Consider the following 16,733-nt stretch of genomic DNA (forward strand, 5'->3'; position numbering starts at 1 on the left):
AAAGATGATGACATGGAGAGATGGAGAGGCTGGGCACTCAACTTAGGGAGGGAGAGGGGCTGTGTGTTGGCAGCTGGGGGGCAGTTTGCATGGTATGCCCTTTGGTTGTTTGAAGTCCCTAGGTGCTTCAGTGTGCATCTTAAAAAGAACAAACAACAGCAAAATACAACAACAACAAAAAAAAACCCAGAGGAAATGGAAGAAAATGTTGTTGGATGATGATGCATGGAGGGGATTGAAATCATTGCAGTGAAACAAAATACGACAGGATGGATGTAAAGCTGATGTCCTGAGACCATATAAACTATCACTCAATTCACAATAAAAACTTAAAAAAAAAAAAAAAAGAAATCAAACGATGTATTGCATTAGAGAAATCTGGGGCACAAGACCTCTTTAAAGTGTTCAGAAGCAAAGATGTCAGTTTGTGTACTAAGGTATGCCTGACCCAAGCCGTAGTATTTTCAGTAGCTTCAAATGCATGTGAAAGTTGGGAATGAATAAGGAAGACCACAGAAGAATTGATCCATTTGAGTTATGGCGTTGAAGAGAATATTAAAAGTATTATGGACTGCCAGAAGAGCAAACAAATCTATGTTGGAAAAAGTACAGCCAGAATGCTCCTTAGAAGCCAGGATAATGAGATTTTGTCTCTCATACTTTGGAATATATTATCAGGAGGGACCAGTCCCTGAATAAGGACATCATGGTAGGTAAAGTGTAGGGTCAGCGAAAAAGAGGAAGACCCCTAACAAGATGGAATGGCACAGTTGCTACAGCAATGGACTCAAACTCAACAATGATTGTAAAGATGCCCGGGTCTGGGCAGTGTTTTGTTCTGTTGTAGTCGCTATGAGTGAGAACTGACTGGATGTCACCCATCAAGGGCAACAGCAATGGTGGTAATGACAGATTGAAGATGGATGGCCATGCATTTATCATCAAAAAGAACATTTCAAGCTCTGTCTTGAAGTACAATTCTGTCTGTGATAGGCCAAATCCATATGCTTACAGGGAACACCAGTTAATACCGCTACTATTCATATTTGCACACCAATCACTATAGCCAGTGATGATGCTTTTTTTTTTTTTTTTTAACTTTTTTTGTGAATTGAGTGAAGGTTTACAGAACAGATAATCATCTCCACATTCAACAAATCATACACTTTGTGTCATTTTCATGATTACAGTCTCTTCCATGTACCATCAGTTAACAGTATTTACATCTAGTCACTTTAACTCTTGTACTCCTTCCTATGTCTTCCACTACCTTCATCTTTCCTGGACTAAATTCCCTCTTGTTGTATATTGCCTTTCCCATCACCCAAGTTAACATATGTCTATTCTCTACCCAATGAATAATTTTCCCTTTCTTCCCACCCCTGGTAACCATTATAGAATGTTTCTTTTCAAGAAAACCTTTTCATAACTTTTTACAACAGTGACCTCATACAATATTTGTCCTTTTGTGATTGAGTAGTTTTTACTCAGCATAATGTCCTCCAGGATCATTTATGTTGTAAGGTGTTTTGCAGATTCCTCATTATTGTTCAATGTTGTATAGATTCCATTGTGTGTATGTACCAAAGTGTGTTTAACCATTCTTCTGTTTATGGACGTTTAGGCTGTTTCTATCCTTTTGCCAGCATTTGTTGTTTTCTGGGTTTTTAAATTTTGTTATCAATACTGAGGTAAAATGATATTTCATTGTTGTTTTGATTTGATCTCTCTAATGGCTAGTGGAGTCCTAGTGTTGCACTGTAGGATAAACACTGGGACCACAGGTTGGTTTGAGCAGCAAGGTCAGTGATTCCAACCCATCAGCTGTTCCTAGGAAACAGGACCACTATGAGTTGGGATCGACTTGACAGCACTTGACAACAACAAGTTTAACCCTATTTTTTAATTGATGATATTTATAGTTCTAGGTTTCACATTTAGGTCTTTAATCCACATTGAGTTCATTTTTGTATATAGTGTGATATACGGGTCTTGTTTCATTCTTCTGCAAATGGATTTCTAGTTTTGCCAGCACCATTTGTTGAAGAGACTGTCTCTTCCCCATTTAATGTGTTTTGACCCTTTGTTGAAGATCAGCTTTGGTATATTTATGCAAATAGAAATCAAATTGAAATACATCTGTGGAAGATATGGTAGAAAAAAGCTCAATGTCGTCAGCCAAAACAGGGCCAGAGACAAACTGTGGAACAGACCATCAGTTGTTTATATGCAAGTTCAGGCTGAAACTGAAAAAAAAATGAAAACAAGATCCAAAATATGACCTTCAATATATCCCACCTGAATTTACAGACCATCTCAAGAACAGAGTTGATGCATTAGACCTAATGATCAAAGACCAGAAGAGTTGTGGAATGACATCAAGAACAACACACATAAAGAAAGTAAAAGGTCATTAAAAAAGAGATGAAAGAGAGAAAAGACCAAAATGGATTTCAGAGGACACTCTGAAACTTGTTCTTGAGCTAGAGAATCTAAAACAACTGGAAGAAATGAGGAAGTAAAAGAATTTTCAAAGAGCAGCTTGAGAAGACAAAGTATTATAATGAAGTATGCAAAGACCTAAAGTTAGAAAACTAAAAGGGAAGAACATGCTCAACATTTCTCAGTGTGAAAAAACTAAGTGAAAATTCAAACCTCTGGTATCTGTATTAAAGGACTCTATCTATAGGCAGAATATTGAATGATGCAGGAAACATCAAAAGAAGATGGAAGGGGAGGGACAGGGCTTGGTGGCAGATTAGGGAGAAGCATGATGCAGACATCTGATGTAATAATTCAGAATACCGGATGAAGCAGGTTCAGGGAACAGTCCCAGAACTCTGAACTATATATAAAGGAATATTTAGAAAGATAGAAAGCTTACTTCTAGTGAGATTTGTAGCAGAAGCAAGAAAAGTGGCATTTTCTGATCTGCAACTGCCAGCTGGTACTGGAGCAGGGTCAGAGGAGCACTCCCACTGCAGAAGTCTGACCAATCTTCACAAATAAAGGTGTGAATATTTTTTTCCTGTTCATTGGTCTTTCACTGTCTGTGCATTTCCTCTTTGGTGACTAGAGGGTGTACCTGAGGGAGTGGATTCCCCCACCCCCACCCCCACTCCCACCCCCAGAGGCTTCTACTGCATATGTGCACAGATCTGCTCAGCAAAAACCACAGCATGCAGAATCTTAGAAGGGGGAGAGGTCAACAGGAACTCCTTAAAATGGAACTGTTTCCCAGAACAGCTTCAGCCAGCTGAGCAAGGGGTGTTAAAGTCATACTTATATTTTGCTACCTTTGTTTGTTTGTTGGGGTTTTTTGTCTGTGTGATTATAGACTGTACTATCCAATCTGGATTTTTTGCTGTTGTGGTTTTACTTTTTATTTTTTGGTTCCCCTTTTACCTTGATGGAGGCGCTCTTTCTCTCCCGGTGTTACCCAAGAAGAGACAGCAATTGTGGTCATATAGCCAAGCTACAAGCACACCTATAAAACCCACCATCCAGGCAACAGCCAATACCAGTTGCTATACACCAGATAGACAGCCAATACCTGCTACAGTTACTCTAAACTGAGTAATAAGAAAAATGAAAAGGTAAGCCCATCTCCTGATCACATCTACTTTGAGGCAATCAGAAAGCTTAATAATATATGCATCTAATTATTGAAAATACATCTAATTATTGAAGATGCCCAAGAGACAGTCGAAGATTTGGCACATATCCAGAAACAAGATAGAGTAACTGAAACAAATGAGCTGCAGGTAGACACGTTCCTTAGGAAGGAGGTCAGACTTTGGAACTGCCTGAGAAGGAATTCAGGAGAATGATATTGAGGTGTATCCAAATGATCCACAGAGGGGTTGAGAAAAATAAGGAAGTCAGAAAAATGCTGCAAGAACAATCAAATAAGATAGATATAGCATTGGAAACCATTCAAAATCTGCAAAAAGAGGTCCAAACAATTAATAATAAAATATCAGAAATGGACAATACACTGAAAGGGCAAAGGTCTGGAATTGAAGAGATGGAAGCCAGAACCAGTGAACTGGAAGACATCTCTCAGTACTGCCAAGAGAGAAGAGCAAGCAGAAAAAGGGATTTTAAAAATCTGAAGAAAGTCTAAAATTCATGTGTGACAACATGAAGAGTAATAATTTGAGAATAATTAGAAATGTTAAACTTAATTTTTTTTTTCCATTTGTACAGGGGTAATGCACTGTATTAAATATGTAAGGTCTTATCTACATGGGTTTGATTACAGAAACTAATAAAGTATTCTCTAAATAATGAAAAAAAAAATCTGAAGAAAGTCTAAAATTCATGTGTGACAACATGAAGAGTAATAATTTGAGAATAATTAGAATTCTGGAAGAATCTACAGAAGACCATAGAGGACATTGTTGAAGAGCTTCTGGAAGAAACTTACCCTAACATCCTGAAAAATGAAAACAAGTATTCAGAAAGCTCAATGAATCCCAGGAAAGATGACTCCCCCAAAAGAAAATCATGAAAACATGTAATAATCAAGCTCTCCAAAAGCAAAGATAAGAAGAGAATCCTAAAAGAAGCTAGGAAAAAGAGAAGTGTTACTTACAAAGGCAAGCAAATAAGATTAAGCTCTGATCTTTCAGCAGAAACCATGTAGGCAAGAAGAAAATGGGGAAACATATATAAAACCCTGAAAGCAAAAAAAAAACTGCCAACCAAGAACCATCTATCTAGCAAAGCTGCCAATCAAATAGGACTGTGTAATAAAGCCATTCCAGGATAAATAGAAGCTAAGGGACTTTGTCAAAGCCAACCCAGTGCTTCAAAACATCCTAAAGAGAGTTCTTTGGACTGAGAACCAACAAGAACAGGCAACAACCAGAGATTGACATATGTGGCAACATCACCCAGAACTCAGTCGACAGATGGAAAAGTCCAGAACAGAAGAGAGCTATAAGAACAAATTCAGAGGATCTGGAAGATCAGTCTATGATCAAAACAATCACAATGTGAAAGAAGGTAAAAATATAGGAACAGAGAGCCAAGTGATGAGGAAGTCAGGGAGTTTGCAGAGTAAAATAGACTGTTTTAAATGGAGGAAAAAGTGAATCGAATATAGGGTAACCTCAAAGAAAATTAATACTCCACAACATACCAAGAAAACAAAAATCCAAGAAGAACATGGAAACACTAAAAATATGACGCTTAAGAAAAGATACCTATACTAAAAGAAAAGAAATTGTCTCTGTAATACAGAGATCAAGGCATAGTGTGAAAGGGTAAAGAGGGGAAATAATGTTAAGGTGCTTGACTGTCTTACATAAATATTGGTTTCCCTTGCCTACTATTGTAAAATAGACACTTGAGTTGGGTAGAAAGGAGTATCAGAAAACATGATTACAGAAAACTTGCAAGCCCATCTTCAGCCTATAACTGATTGCAACACCTAAAAGGGGCTGTAGAACTTGCCCAGATATAGGCTCTTTGCAGAGCCTTTGTAGTATATAGGACTTTAGGTGGAATCTTAAGTCCTCTGAGGAGGGACATTCCCACTTGAAAGGACATGCAGACTAGTCAGGAACAGCTATTGGAACAGAAGATACTTCTTGAAAAAAAAAAATACCAGCAGGAAAAATCAAAAACAAAAATGGCAGTCTGGTTAGCTATTACAAGTACAAGCAAGTTGTTTGCTGAGGAGCCATTAAGGTAAGTAATTGAGTACCTTCAGGAAACAAACCTCTCCAAGACTGAAACACACAAGCAGGCATAGTGAGTAATTGTTATCGTGGCCAATTGTGATGGTGGCCATGTTGGTCTTATTTTGAGTGCCTTCCAACCTGAGCGGCTTGTTTCCAATATTGTATCTTACAATATTCTGGTGCTATTCATGTTTTCATCTCATACTTCGGACATGTTATCAGGAGGGACCAGTCCCTACAGAGGTCATTATGCTTGGTAAAGTAAAGCGTCAGTGAAAAAGAGGAAGACCACCAACGAGATGGATTGTCAAAGTGACAGCAACAGTAAACTCAAACTTAACAATTGTAAGGATGGTGCAGGACCAGGCAGCATTTTGTTGTGCATATAATCTCTACGAATCAGAACCAACTTGACAGCACCCAAGAACAATAAGTGGTTACAGAAAAAGACATCTATCTTTAAAGGTAAAAAGGAACCCTGGTGGTGCAGTTGTTTAGACATTGCACTGTTAATTGCAATGTTGCTGGTTCAAATCCACCATCTGCTCTGTGGGAGAAAAATTAGATTGTCTCTTCCTATAGAGATTTCACAGAATCGATGTCATGTATTTAAGTGTGTCCCCAAATATGTCAGCTTGGCTGGGTCATGAGTCTCAGTTTGGCAGTTATGTAACTATGTAATGTGGCAATTACATGATGATTCCCTCATTGTATGATCTAATGAGATAATCCAATAAAAGAATTAAGGCTGCAATGCCTTTAATCCTATCCCAACCCACATCCCATATAAAAGTGTTTCCTTATCTTCCAAGAGATTAAAGGAGAGAGACGTGAGTCTGCAGTGGAGTGCATCCTTTGGACCTGGGGCCCTTGTACTGGGAAGCTCCTAGATCCAGGGGAAAAAATTAGGCCTAGACACAGAGAGAGTTCTAAGAAATGTTGGGCTACAGATCCTTAAAGGATACAAAGACCTTTCTCCAAAGCCAGAGCACTGAACTCAGACTTCTAGCCTCTTAAACTGTGAGAGAATATATTTCTGTCCTGTTAAAGCAGGAGCTAAAGAGCTCTGGTAACATAGTGGTTACAAATTGGGCTGAAAACCTTAAGATCAGCAGTTCGAAACTACCAGCTGCTCTGCAGGAGAAAGATGAGGCTTTCTGCTCCTGTAAAGATTTACAGCCTCGGAAACCCTGTACAAGGTCACTATGAGTCAGAACCGGCTCAATGGCACATAACAACAACAACAAAAGCAGAACTAGAGAACTAAGGCACTCAGAAACCCTGTATACTGTCACTGTGAGTTGGAATCAAGTTCTGGCAGTGAGGTTTGTTTGGTTGCTTTGTGATGTACCAGTATTTACTGGCTCTCAGGATAACCCGTGTTTTTGCCACCATGGCAGCAGAGTGGGCCTTTTCCATGGGAGTCTGAACTGCAGAGCTCCTGACCTGGCCAAGCAAAATGGAAAATGACTTTTACTGCTAAGTAACATGGGCTGTTGACATTCTAAGCTGAGGGCTCTACCAGGCCACCCCAAAGCCATACCTCTTCTTGGTAGTCATCTTTTCTGGTCTCAGTTCAGAGACATGCTCAGCTCCTGCATGCCCACTTTGAATGTTCTATGGCCAAGTGACATTTGCTTGGGGCTCCCAGGTGGGGCTTCCTAGTGTTTTAGAGATGAGATCTCATGCTTTCCCCACTGAGGAGATCAGCATCTCATCTTGGCTCTGGATTCTGGAAAGTAAGCCAATAAGGGAGGAAGCATATTGAAGAGTTATTCTTCCCTTTGGTGGGACAGGAAATTGGGACCAAATTCTCTGAGCTAAGACCCATGACTAGCTAAAAAGGATGGACTTGGAACCACTTCTTTCTGTTCCTCAAAGATGGCCAGACCCACAGAGGGATAGACATGGTCACTATGCACCAGAAGCTAAAACAAGAAAGGCACTGAACAATCATCTATGGCACTTGCACATGCTCCTGGTGGAGGATGCTTCTTAATGTTGCAAATGCTCCTACCCCTAGATTCAGAGTTCACCCCTACCAGAGCCACTACTGCAGCTGCCCCTTGTAGTCTTCACACTCCTCTATAGATGGTAGGCAATCCCTTTTCAAGCTAGATAGTGGCCCCAGTAAAATAGCATGGTCTGCCATAAACTTGAGTGATATTCTGCTTCTTTTGGGTTATGCCAAGTGGTCAGAAGTTCATGGGTGGTACAGAAAGTTAAGTACTCAACAACCAGCTGAAATGTTGGTGGTTTAAACCTAACAAGAGGTACCTTGGTGTGGTGATCTGCTTCTAAAATGTCACAGCCTTGAGAACTCTGTACAGCACAGTTTACTCAGTGGGGTCGCCATGAGTCAGAAATGACTTAACTGCAACTCACAACAAGTTTATATTCCTGATTTAAGTTCTTGAGGGTCCTACTTTGTTCATTGCCTTCACTTTGCTTTGTCTAAAAATTATCCCCAAATATTCTGACGTATCACCCCTCTCAGGGATAAGGGAGTACATTTTTATGAGTTGCTTATACATTAGTATGTGGAAGAATAGCTTTTCCAGTACCCAGCTGGGATCACTGAGGGATTTAAGAGGACTCAAGTGTGGCAACAATAGTGAGGTTGGCCCAGGATCGGGCAGTGTTTCATTTTGCTGTGCATAGGGTCTCTATGAGTCAGTACCGATTCAATGGCACCTAACAACAACAACAATGACTTGCTTTGGATCATACTCTGTGAACTGGCAGAAGCTCTGATTTGTGTGACCCCTTGTCTCCTGACTCTTCCTCCTCTACAAGTTCCCAAAGGGAGCACAGGATCATAGATTGGAGTAGTAAATAGTAGACCAAGAATCAGCCAAATGTTGCTGCTGGTTGCCCTGAAGTCGATTTTGAGTCACATGTGTAAAGTAGACCTGCCCCATCAGGTTTTCTAGTATGTGACCCTGTAGGAAAAAGATCACCAGGCCTGTCTTCTGAGGAGTTTCTGGGTAGGTTTGAACCACCAGCCTCATTGTAGCCAGTTGACTACTTATTGAGTGCTAAGCCACGTATGCCACCCATGGACAATCTACCACTGTTATTCATTTGTTTCCCTTCTCTGTGCCCAGCTCCGAGCACTGGGACGCCTGTATGTTGGCATGACTGTCCTCTCTCTTTGCAGATAAAGTGGCTTGTGCTGTGCCTTCTGAATGCCTGAAGCACTGTGGCACCAGAATTAGCTGCAGTAACATCGCCTACCCAGTCCTGGTGATGGAACTGATCCCAGTCGGTAAGAAATGGAAGGCACCACCGAGGGCCACAGAGGTCTCTGATCTGTGTCCCCGTGGAGTTTTGGTCATAAGTTAGGCATAGAGGGCTGGAACTGGCCTGTGGTTCTGGGTGGAGATGTAGAGAATGGGATTGGGATTGAGAGGGAACCTTGCCTGGCCTTGGTGGAAGAAGCTGGGCCTTCTTCCTTTCTACTCCTCATGCACTGATGGAGCGTGTGCTCTCAGAAACCTGGCCCATGCACACAGTGTCTGCCATTCCTTCTCTGCCAGTGCTTCCTGGCTCGACGTGCTGGTGGGCATGATGATCTCATCCTACCCTCCACAACCTTACAGACCAGTGGGCTGTGGGTTGACCAGCACAAAGATGGCTTTCATTGTGAGAAGACAATAAGCTGGTGTCTTGATCTCCCCTTCTCTTAACTCTCATGGCAGGGCATTACTCTCTCTAGGGAGCATAGGAAGGTACCATCAGTAGACTGGGGGGAAATGAAGACCATAACATCAAATACAACAATGATAGCCTCCAAGTGCATGCCACCCTGGCCAGCCCACATTTCCAGAAGCAGGTGTCTTGATTCCCCAGCTGAACCTCAGGAAAAGGCTTTGAAGGAGGGAGCTGCATTGCAGTGGCAGGCAGGACATCAAAAGACCCCAGCTTTGTCCACCCCAGTGGCCACTGAACACAGTGGAGGTATGGCTGTACTGGGCTCCAGCCAGGGGCCCTTATGAACCTCATCTCTCCCTACCACTCATAAGACAAACATCTCAGCAGAGCAATTGACATCACAACAGCATCCTAGGAGAGGCACAACTAGATCTGTTTATCGCTAACATTGGTTGAGTGCCTGCTCAGTATTGAACACTGTGCTAACTTGTCTACTCAATTTATCTTAATTTCAGCAACAGCTTTATGTGGGCAGTGCTATTAGGCCCAATGAGATGCTAAGGACTGAGGACTGAGGCATCTCTGAGTCTCTGGCTCCTTATCTGTAAAGGAGCCAATAATAGTGTCCTACCCTACCCTTCTACTGGGCCACAGGGAGATTGGGGCAATTGTCTAAAGAGATGTTGTAATGGCTCCAGAGAGATCAGCTACCGTTATATAAAGGCACAGCAGGGAACTGCCAAGTCCTGTCAGAGCAAGGACAGGCATCAAGCATTCATTCCAAGTAACAGTTACAATGTCCTGGAAGACTACTCAGCATGTTGAAAAGATCGAGATGAGGCCTCTGCCCTCGCCTGGTGCAGCCAGAGTGTGGAGGCTCAGGGGTTGTCTTCTCTTGCAGGCTTACGTGGCTTCATAATGTCCGCACTGTGGGCCTCCCTCATGTCTTCCCTAACTTCTGTTTTCAATGGTGCCAGTGCCCTCTTCACGCTGGATATCTACACTCGGCTACGGCCCGTGGCCACGGAGAAGGAGCTCATGATCACAGGAAGGTGAAGGAGACTCTGTTAGGGTTCATTAGTGCTCTCAGTGTGGCAAGGCCCACAGTATGTTACTCAGCAAAACATTTAGACTGTAAAACTGTATAAGGGGCTTCAAAAAGTTCCTGGAAAAATCCTATTACCTTGCAGTTCCATTTTCCACAACTTTTTGAAGTCCCCCTCAGATATGGCATTGTGCTATACATACATAGGGGCTCTAGAAAGTTCATAGAAGAACTCAGTTATCTCTCATTTAATTTTTCCATGAACTTTTTGAAGCCCCCATGTCTACCCCACTTGTAAATGGCATTGTCCTAGACAGATGCAATATGATTTGTGATCTTTGGATTTTGGGGGGTGGATTTGGCTGCTGTTTTGAATGAAAATATATTGCTTTGCTTTTACCTTTCTCAGGAAGATAATTATTTGCATTGGGGAAAAAAATATAGTAATACTCACAATGATTAAAATAAGCATAGTGTAATGGACCCCCTTACTCTCCCCCCCCCCAAAAAAATAGTCCTGGTGAGGCCAACTGTATACATTTTCTTTAGTCTCAGAAGCACCTTGAAAGGTAGATGCGGGTACTTGTGTTCTTATAGAAATGGGGAACCAGTGGCCCAGAGGGAGGAGGTCACAGAGTAAGTGGAGGGATGTGTCCATCTCAGGGTCCATGCTGTCAACCACAGTGCCACAGGGCACTGTGCCAGGCCTGGAGTGGGGCCCAAGCCCACATAACACATGGTCCCTGGCTTCACATGGTCCCTGGCTTTAAAGTATGGGGTTCTACATTGATAGTCCATGGCCACATCTAGCCCACAGCCATGCTTAATGTGCTTATGTTATGTCTATGTCACGTCCTTTAAGGTCAAGATATCTGTTTCTCAATTACCTTACCTGCCTAACCTCTGCAGGTTTGGAGTTTAATTTTACATTTTGACTAATGTTTATTGGTTATGGGGCAAGCAGTTTATGATTGGCTGCTAACCATTTACCCAGCTGTGCCACAGGATAATGATTTAGGATCAGCTCTGGTAAAATTTAAAAACACTCTTCCTAGATCTTAAGAAACAGATTTCAAATTTGTTTCAGTAGTGATGTTGCTGTTGTTAAGTGCCATCAAGTCAGTTCCGACTCATAGTGACCTTGTGTAGGGTTTCCAAGAAGCGACTAGTGAGTTTGAACCACCCACCTTATATTTCAAACCAACCTTGCAGTTCAATGTTTTACCCTCCAGCGCCACAAAAAGAAGATAGAAAAAACAACAACAGGAAATTTACAAAATTCAAGACACGATACCAAGACCTAAAATACGTAATAGGAAAATGAAAATGAAAGACCAGTCTCACTTAGAAATGTCAATGCAAACATTGTAAACTAAATATTAAAACCAAAACCCACTGCTGTTGAGTTAGTTCAACATATAGTGACCCTATGTAGGGTTTCCGAGACTATAAATCTTCATAGTCGCAGACAACCTCATCTTTCTCCCAAGGAGCATCTGGTGGGTTTAAACTGCTGACTTTGCAGTTAGCAGACTAAACACCTAACTCACAGCATCATGTTGTTGTTGTTGTTGTTAGGTGCCATCCAGTTTGTTCCGACTCATAGTGACTCAGTGCACAACAGAATGAAGCACTGCCCAGTCCTACACCATCCTCACAATTGTTGTCTGAGCCCATTCTTGCTGCCACTGTGTCAATCCATCTCATTGAGCGTCTTCTTCGTTTTCACTGACCCTCCACTTTACCAAGCATGATGTCCTTTTCCTGGAACTGGTCCTGCCTGACAACATGTCCAAAGTACAAGAGACAAAGTCTCACCATCCTCACTTCTAAGAAGGATGATAAAAATCCAGCGATAGAAGACAAAAAATCCAGCAATACTTTAAAATAATGATATCACATTATCAACTATGATTTTTTTCCCCAAATAAATATAAGGATGGCTCAATGTTAAGAAATGTAGTAAATGTACCATGTTGATAGATTAAAAATAGGAAATCATATATAGCTTTTCACCGATGATGAAAAGGCATTTTGGTAAAATGGATGCTTTCTCAACTTGATCAAACATATCTATATCACTTTGTCTTGGGCTGGGTTCTCTAGGGAAGCAAAACCAGTGAAAAAATATATATGTAACAAGAAGTTTGTATCAAGGAAATGACTCACAATTATAGAGGTGGGAGAGTCCCAAGTCCAGGTCAGGTGAACCAACATCAGCAGGCAGGCGGGTCTGACAGTCAGACAAACAGGCTGCTGATGGCTCCCAGGATTGGCAGGTAATAGAGTAGGCTTGCCTGAGTATCTAATACATATTGGGTAAGGCTCACCTTAGTCTTCAAACTGACATATTTGCTCTTGAACACTTTAAAGAGGTCTTGTGCAGCAGATTTGCATAATGCAATATGTCATTTGATTTCTTGACTGCTGCTTCCATGAGTGTTGATAGTAAATCCAAGCAAAATGAAGTCTTAGACAACTTCAATCTTTTCTCCACTTATCATGATGTTATTTACTGGTCAAGTGGTGAGGATTTTTGTTTTCTTTACACTGACATGCAACCCATACGGAAGGCTGTGGTCTTTGATTGTCATTAGTATTTTAAGTGCTCTTCGCTTTCAGCAAGCAAGGTTGTATCATTTCATCATTGCCTGTCTTCTGCGAAGTTACCCAAAGTTTGTCATGATCCATCCATGTAGTTGAAACCTTAGCATAGTCAAACATCTTTCACATGTAAATATCTTTCTAGTATTCTCTGCTTTCAACCAAGATCCATCTGATGTCAGTAATGATATCCCTCATTCCAGGTCCTCGTCTGAATCCTGCTTGAACCTCTGACAGTTCCCTGTCAACATATTGTTGCATTGCAGCTGTTTTTAAATTATCTTTAGCAAAAATTTACTTGCATGTGTTATTAATGACATTGGCTGATGATTTTCGCATTCCATTGGTTCACCTGTCTTCGGAATAGGCACAAATATGGATGTCTTACAACTAGTTGGCCAGTAGCTGACTTCCAAATTTCTTGGCATACAGTACTGGAGTGCCTCCAGTACTGTTTCAGTTTGTTGAAAGATCTCAATGTGTTTTCCATCAACTCTCAGAGCCTTGTTCTTTGTCAATGTCTTCAATGCACTTTGGGCTTCTTCCTTCAGAAGCATTGGCTCTTGATCATATGTTGCATCCTGAAATGGTTGAACATTGACCATTTCTTTTTGGTACAGTGACTCTTTGTATTCCTTCCATCTTCTTTTGATGCTTTGTGCATCATTCAATATTTTGCCTATAGAATCCTACAATATTGTACATCAAGGCTTGAATTTTTCTCTTCAGTTCTTTCCATTTGATAAATGCTGATCATGGTCTTCCCTTTTGGCTTTCAAACTCCAGGTCTTTACACAATTCATTATAATACTTGACTTTGTCTCCTTGAGCAGCCCTTTCAAATTTTCTGGTCAACTCTTTTATCTCCTCATGTCTTTCATTTATTTGCTTTAGCATCTCTACACTGGTTTCAAAGTCTCTTCTGCTATCCATTTTGGCCTTCTTCTTCTTTCTTGTGTTATTAATGACCTTTTGCTTTCTTCCTGTTATAATGTTCTTGATGGTATCACACAACTCTTCTGGTCTTCGGCCATTAGTGTCTAATGCATCAAATCTGTTCTTGAGATGATCTCTCAATTTAAGTAGGATATGTTCAAAGTCATATTTTGATTCTCATGTACTTGTTTTAATTTTCTTGGGCTTCAGCCTGAGCTTGCATAAAGCAACTGATGGTCTGTTCCACAGTTTTCCCTTGGCTTTGTTTTGGTTGATGATATTGAGCTTTTTATTTATTTATTGTGAATTGAGTGAAGGTTTACAAACAAGATCATCAATTTTACATTCAACAAATCAAATGTTTTGTTTCATCTCAGTGATTGCAATCATCCATGCAACAAAAGTTGTCCTGCTTCTCCCTGTGGTTACTCATAAACAATTGTTGTTGTTAAGTGCTGTTGAGTCGATTCCAACCCATAGCAACCCTGTATAGGGTTGTACTCATGTACAATACCATATTTCAAGTTCTTATGTATTTGTGGGATAAATCTATATCCCACCCCCATTCCCATTCAGCCTATGTTTCTGTCCATGTCTCTATACACAGAAGACTGTTATTACATGGTTGCATGTATATCACTATTTACCTGTATCCCCTTTAGCCCTTGCATACACCCCTGTGTCTTCACCTATCTTCATCATTCTTATTTCAAACTCGCTCTTCTTGTTTACTGCCCTCCCAGTCACCTGAGTTAACTAGTGGGTTCATACAATATTTATCGTTTTGTGATTGACCAATTTCATGTAGCATAATGTCCTCCCAGGTTCATACCTGTTATGAATTGTTTTTCTTCAAGGTAGATTCATCATTATTCTTCAAGGTTGCATAATACTCCATTGTGTATGTACCAAAATTTGTTTATCCATTTTTCCATTGATGGGGAGTTAGAATGTGACCATCCTTTTGCTATTGTGAGTAGTGCTGTGATGAACATTGGTGTGCATGTATTTCCTCTGCTCCAGATACTGAGTTTTTCTAACATCTCTTCCACCAGCTGTAATCTGTTAGATTTCTGTATATTCCATCTGGTGAGGTCCACATGTTATTATTAAGTCAAGTTGGTTCCAATCCATAGCAACCCTGTATAAGGTTTCTGAGGAGCAACTGGTGAGCTTGAATCACTGACCTTGAGGTTCAACCCCGACTTTGCTGCCCAGCGCATTAACCCAAAGTGTCACACCAGGACTCTTCCACATATATAGTCATCTTTTATATAGTTAAAAAAGTTATTTGCAATGAGCAAGACATTGCTGTTGCAATTTCCAACACCATTTCTATCACTAAGGCCATATTTTCCAATTACTGATCAATCCTCTTTGTTTCCAACCTTTGCATTCCAATCACCAGTAATTATCAGTACATCTTGATCTCATGTTTGATCAATTTCACACTGAAGGTGTTGCCAGGATTCTTACATTTCATCATCACTGACTTTAGTAGTTGGTGGATAAATTTGGATAACAGTGGTATTAACTGATCTCTCTTGTAAACATAGGAATATTATCCTATCACAGACAACATCATTCTTCAAGACAGATCTTGAAATGTTCTTTTTGATGATGAATGTGATGCTATTCCTCTTCAATTTGTCACTCCCAGCATAGTAAACCGTATGATTGTCAGATTCAAAATGGCCAACACCAGTCCATTTCAGCTCACGAATGCCTGTGATATCAATCTTTATGTGTTCCATTTTACTTTTAACAAGTTCCAATTTTCCTAGATTTATACTTCGTATATTCCATGTTCTAATTATTAATGGATGTTTACAGCTGTTTCTCCTAATTTTGAGTTGTGCCCAGTAAACAAATGAAGGCCCCAAAATCTTTACTCCATTGGGGTCAACTCTACTTTGAGGACGAAGCTTACCCCAGTCTTACTTTGAGAGCCTTCCAACATGAGCAGCTTGTTTCCAGTATTATATCTTACAATATTCTGGTGCTATTCATAATGTTTTCATCTTCCAGTACTGTATCTGACAGTGTTCCAATGCTATTCATAAGGTTTTCACTGGCTAAACATGCAGAAGTAGTTTGCTTCTCCTTCTACCTAGTCTATCTTAGTCTTTCCTAGTCTGGAAGCTTAGCTGAAACCTGCCAACCATGGGTGACCCTGTTGTTGTTGTTAGGTGCCACCGAGTTGGTACCAACCCATAGCGACTGTATGCACAGCAGAACGAAACACTGCCCAATCCTGAGCCAACCTCACTACTGTTGCCACGCTTGAGTCCATCAATGCTGCCACTTGGCCAGTCCATCTGGTTGAAGATCTTCCTCTTTTTCTCTGACCCTCCACCTTACTAAACATGATATCCTTCTCCAGTGACTGGTCCCTCCTGACAATATATCCAAAGTATGAAAGATGAAGTTTGGCAATCTTGGCCTCTAAGGAGCACTCTGGCTGTACTTCTTCCAAAACGGATCTATTGGTTCTTTTGGCAGCCCATGGCACTTTCAATATTCTCCTCCATCACCATAATTAAAAGGCATCAATTCTTCTACGGTCTTCCTTATTCACTGTCCAGCTTTTACATGCATATGAGGTTATTAAAAGCACCATGTCTTGGGTCAGGCCCACCTTAGTCCTCATGCTGACATCTTTGCTCTTCAACACTTTATAAAGATCTTGTGCAGCAGGTTTGATTAATGCAATACATCGTTTGATTTCTTGACTGCTGCTTCCGTGAGTGTTGATAGTTGATCCAAGAAGAATGAAGTCCTTGACAACTTCAATCTTTTCTCTG

General features: G+C 40.8%; 1 protein-coding gene across 1 annotated transcript in view; it reads left to right on the forward strand.

The window, feature by feature from the left end:
* Positions 1 to 16,733, forward strand: part of LOC102827370 (sodium/glucose cotransporter 1-like) — a 114,463-nt gene that overhangs the window by 68,302 nt on the left and 29,428 nt on the right. The window contains exons 10-11 of the mRNA XM_006874946.1: positions 8,851 to 8,958; positions 10,246 to 10,396. Coding sequence (XP_006875008.1) covers positions 8,851 to 8,958; positions 10,246 to 10,396 — 259 coding nt within the window. The remainder of the gene's footprint in view (positions 1 to 8,850; positions 8,959 to 10,245; positions 10,397 to 16,733) is intronic.

This window comes from Chrysochloris asiatica, unplaced genomic scaffold (genome assembly GCF_000296735.1).
Source record: "Chrysochloris asiatica unplaced genomic scaffold, ChrAsi1.0 scaffold00306, whole genome shotgun sequence".
Taxonomy (NCBI): Eukaryota; Metazoa; Chordata; class Mammalia; order Afrosoricida; family Chrysochloridae; genus Chrysochloris; species Chrysochloris asiatica.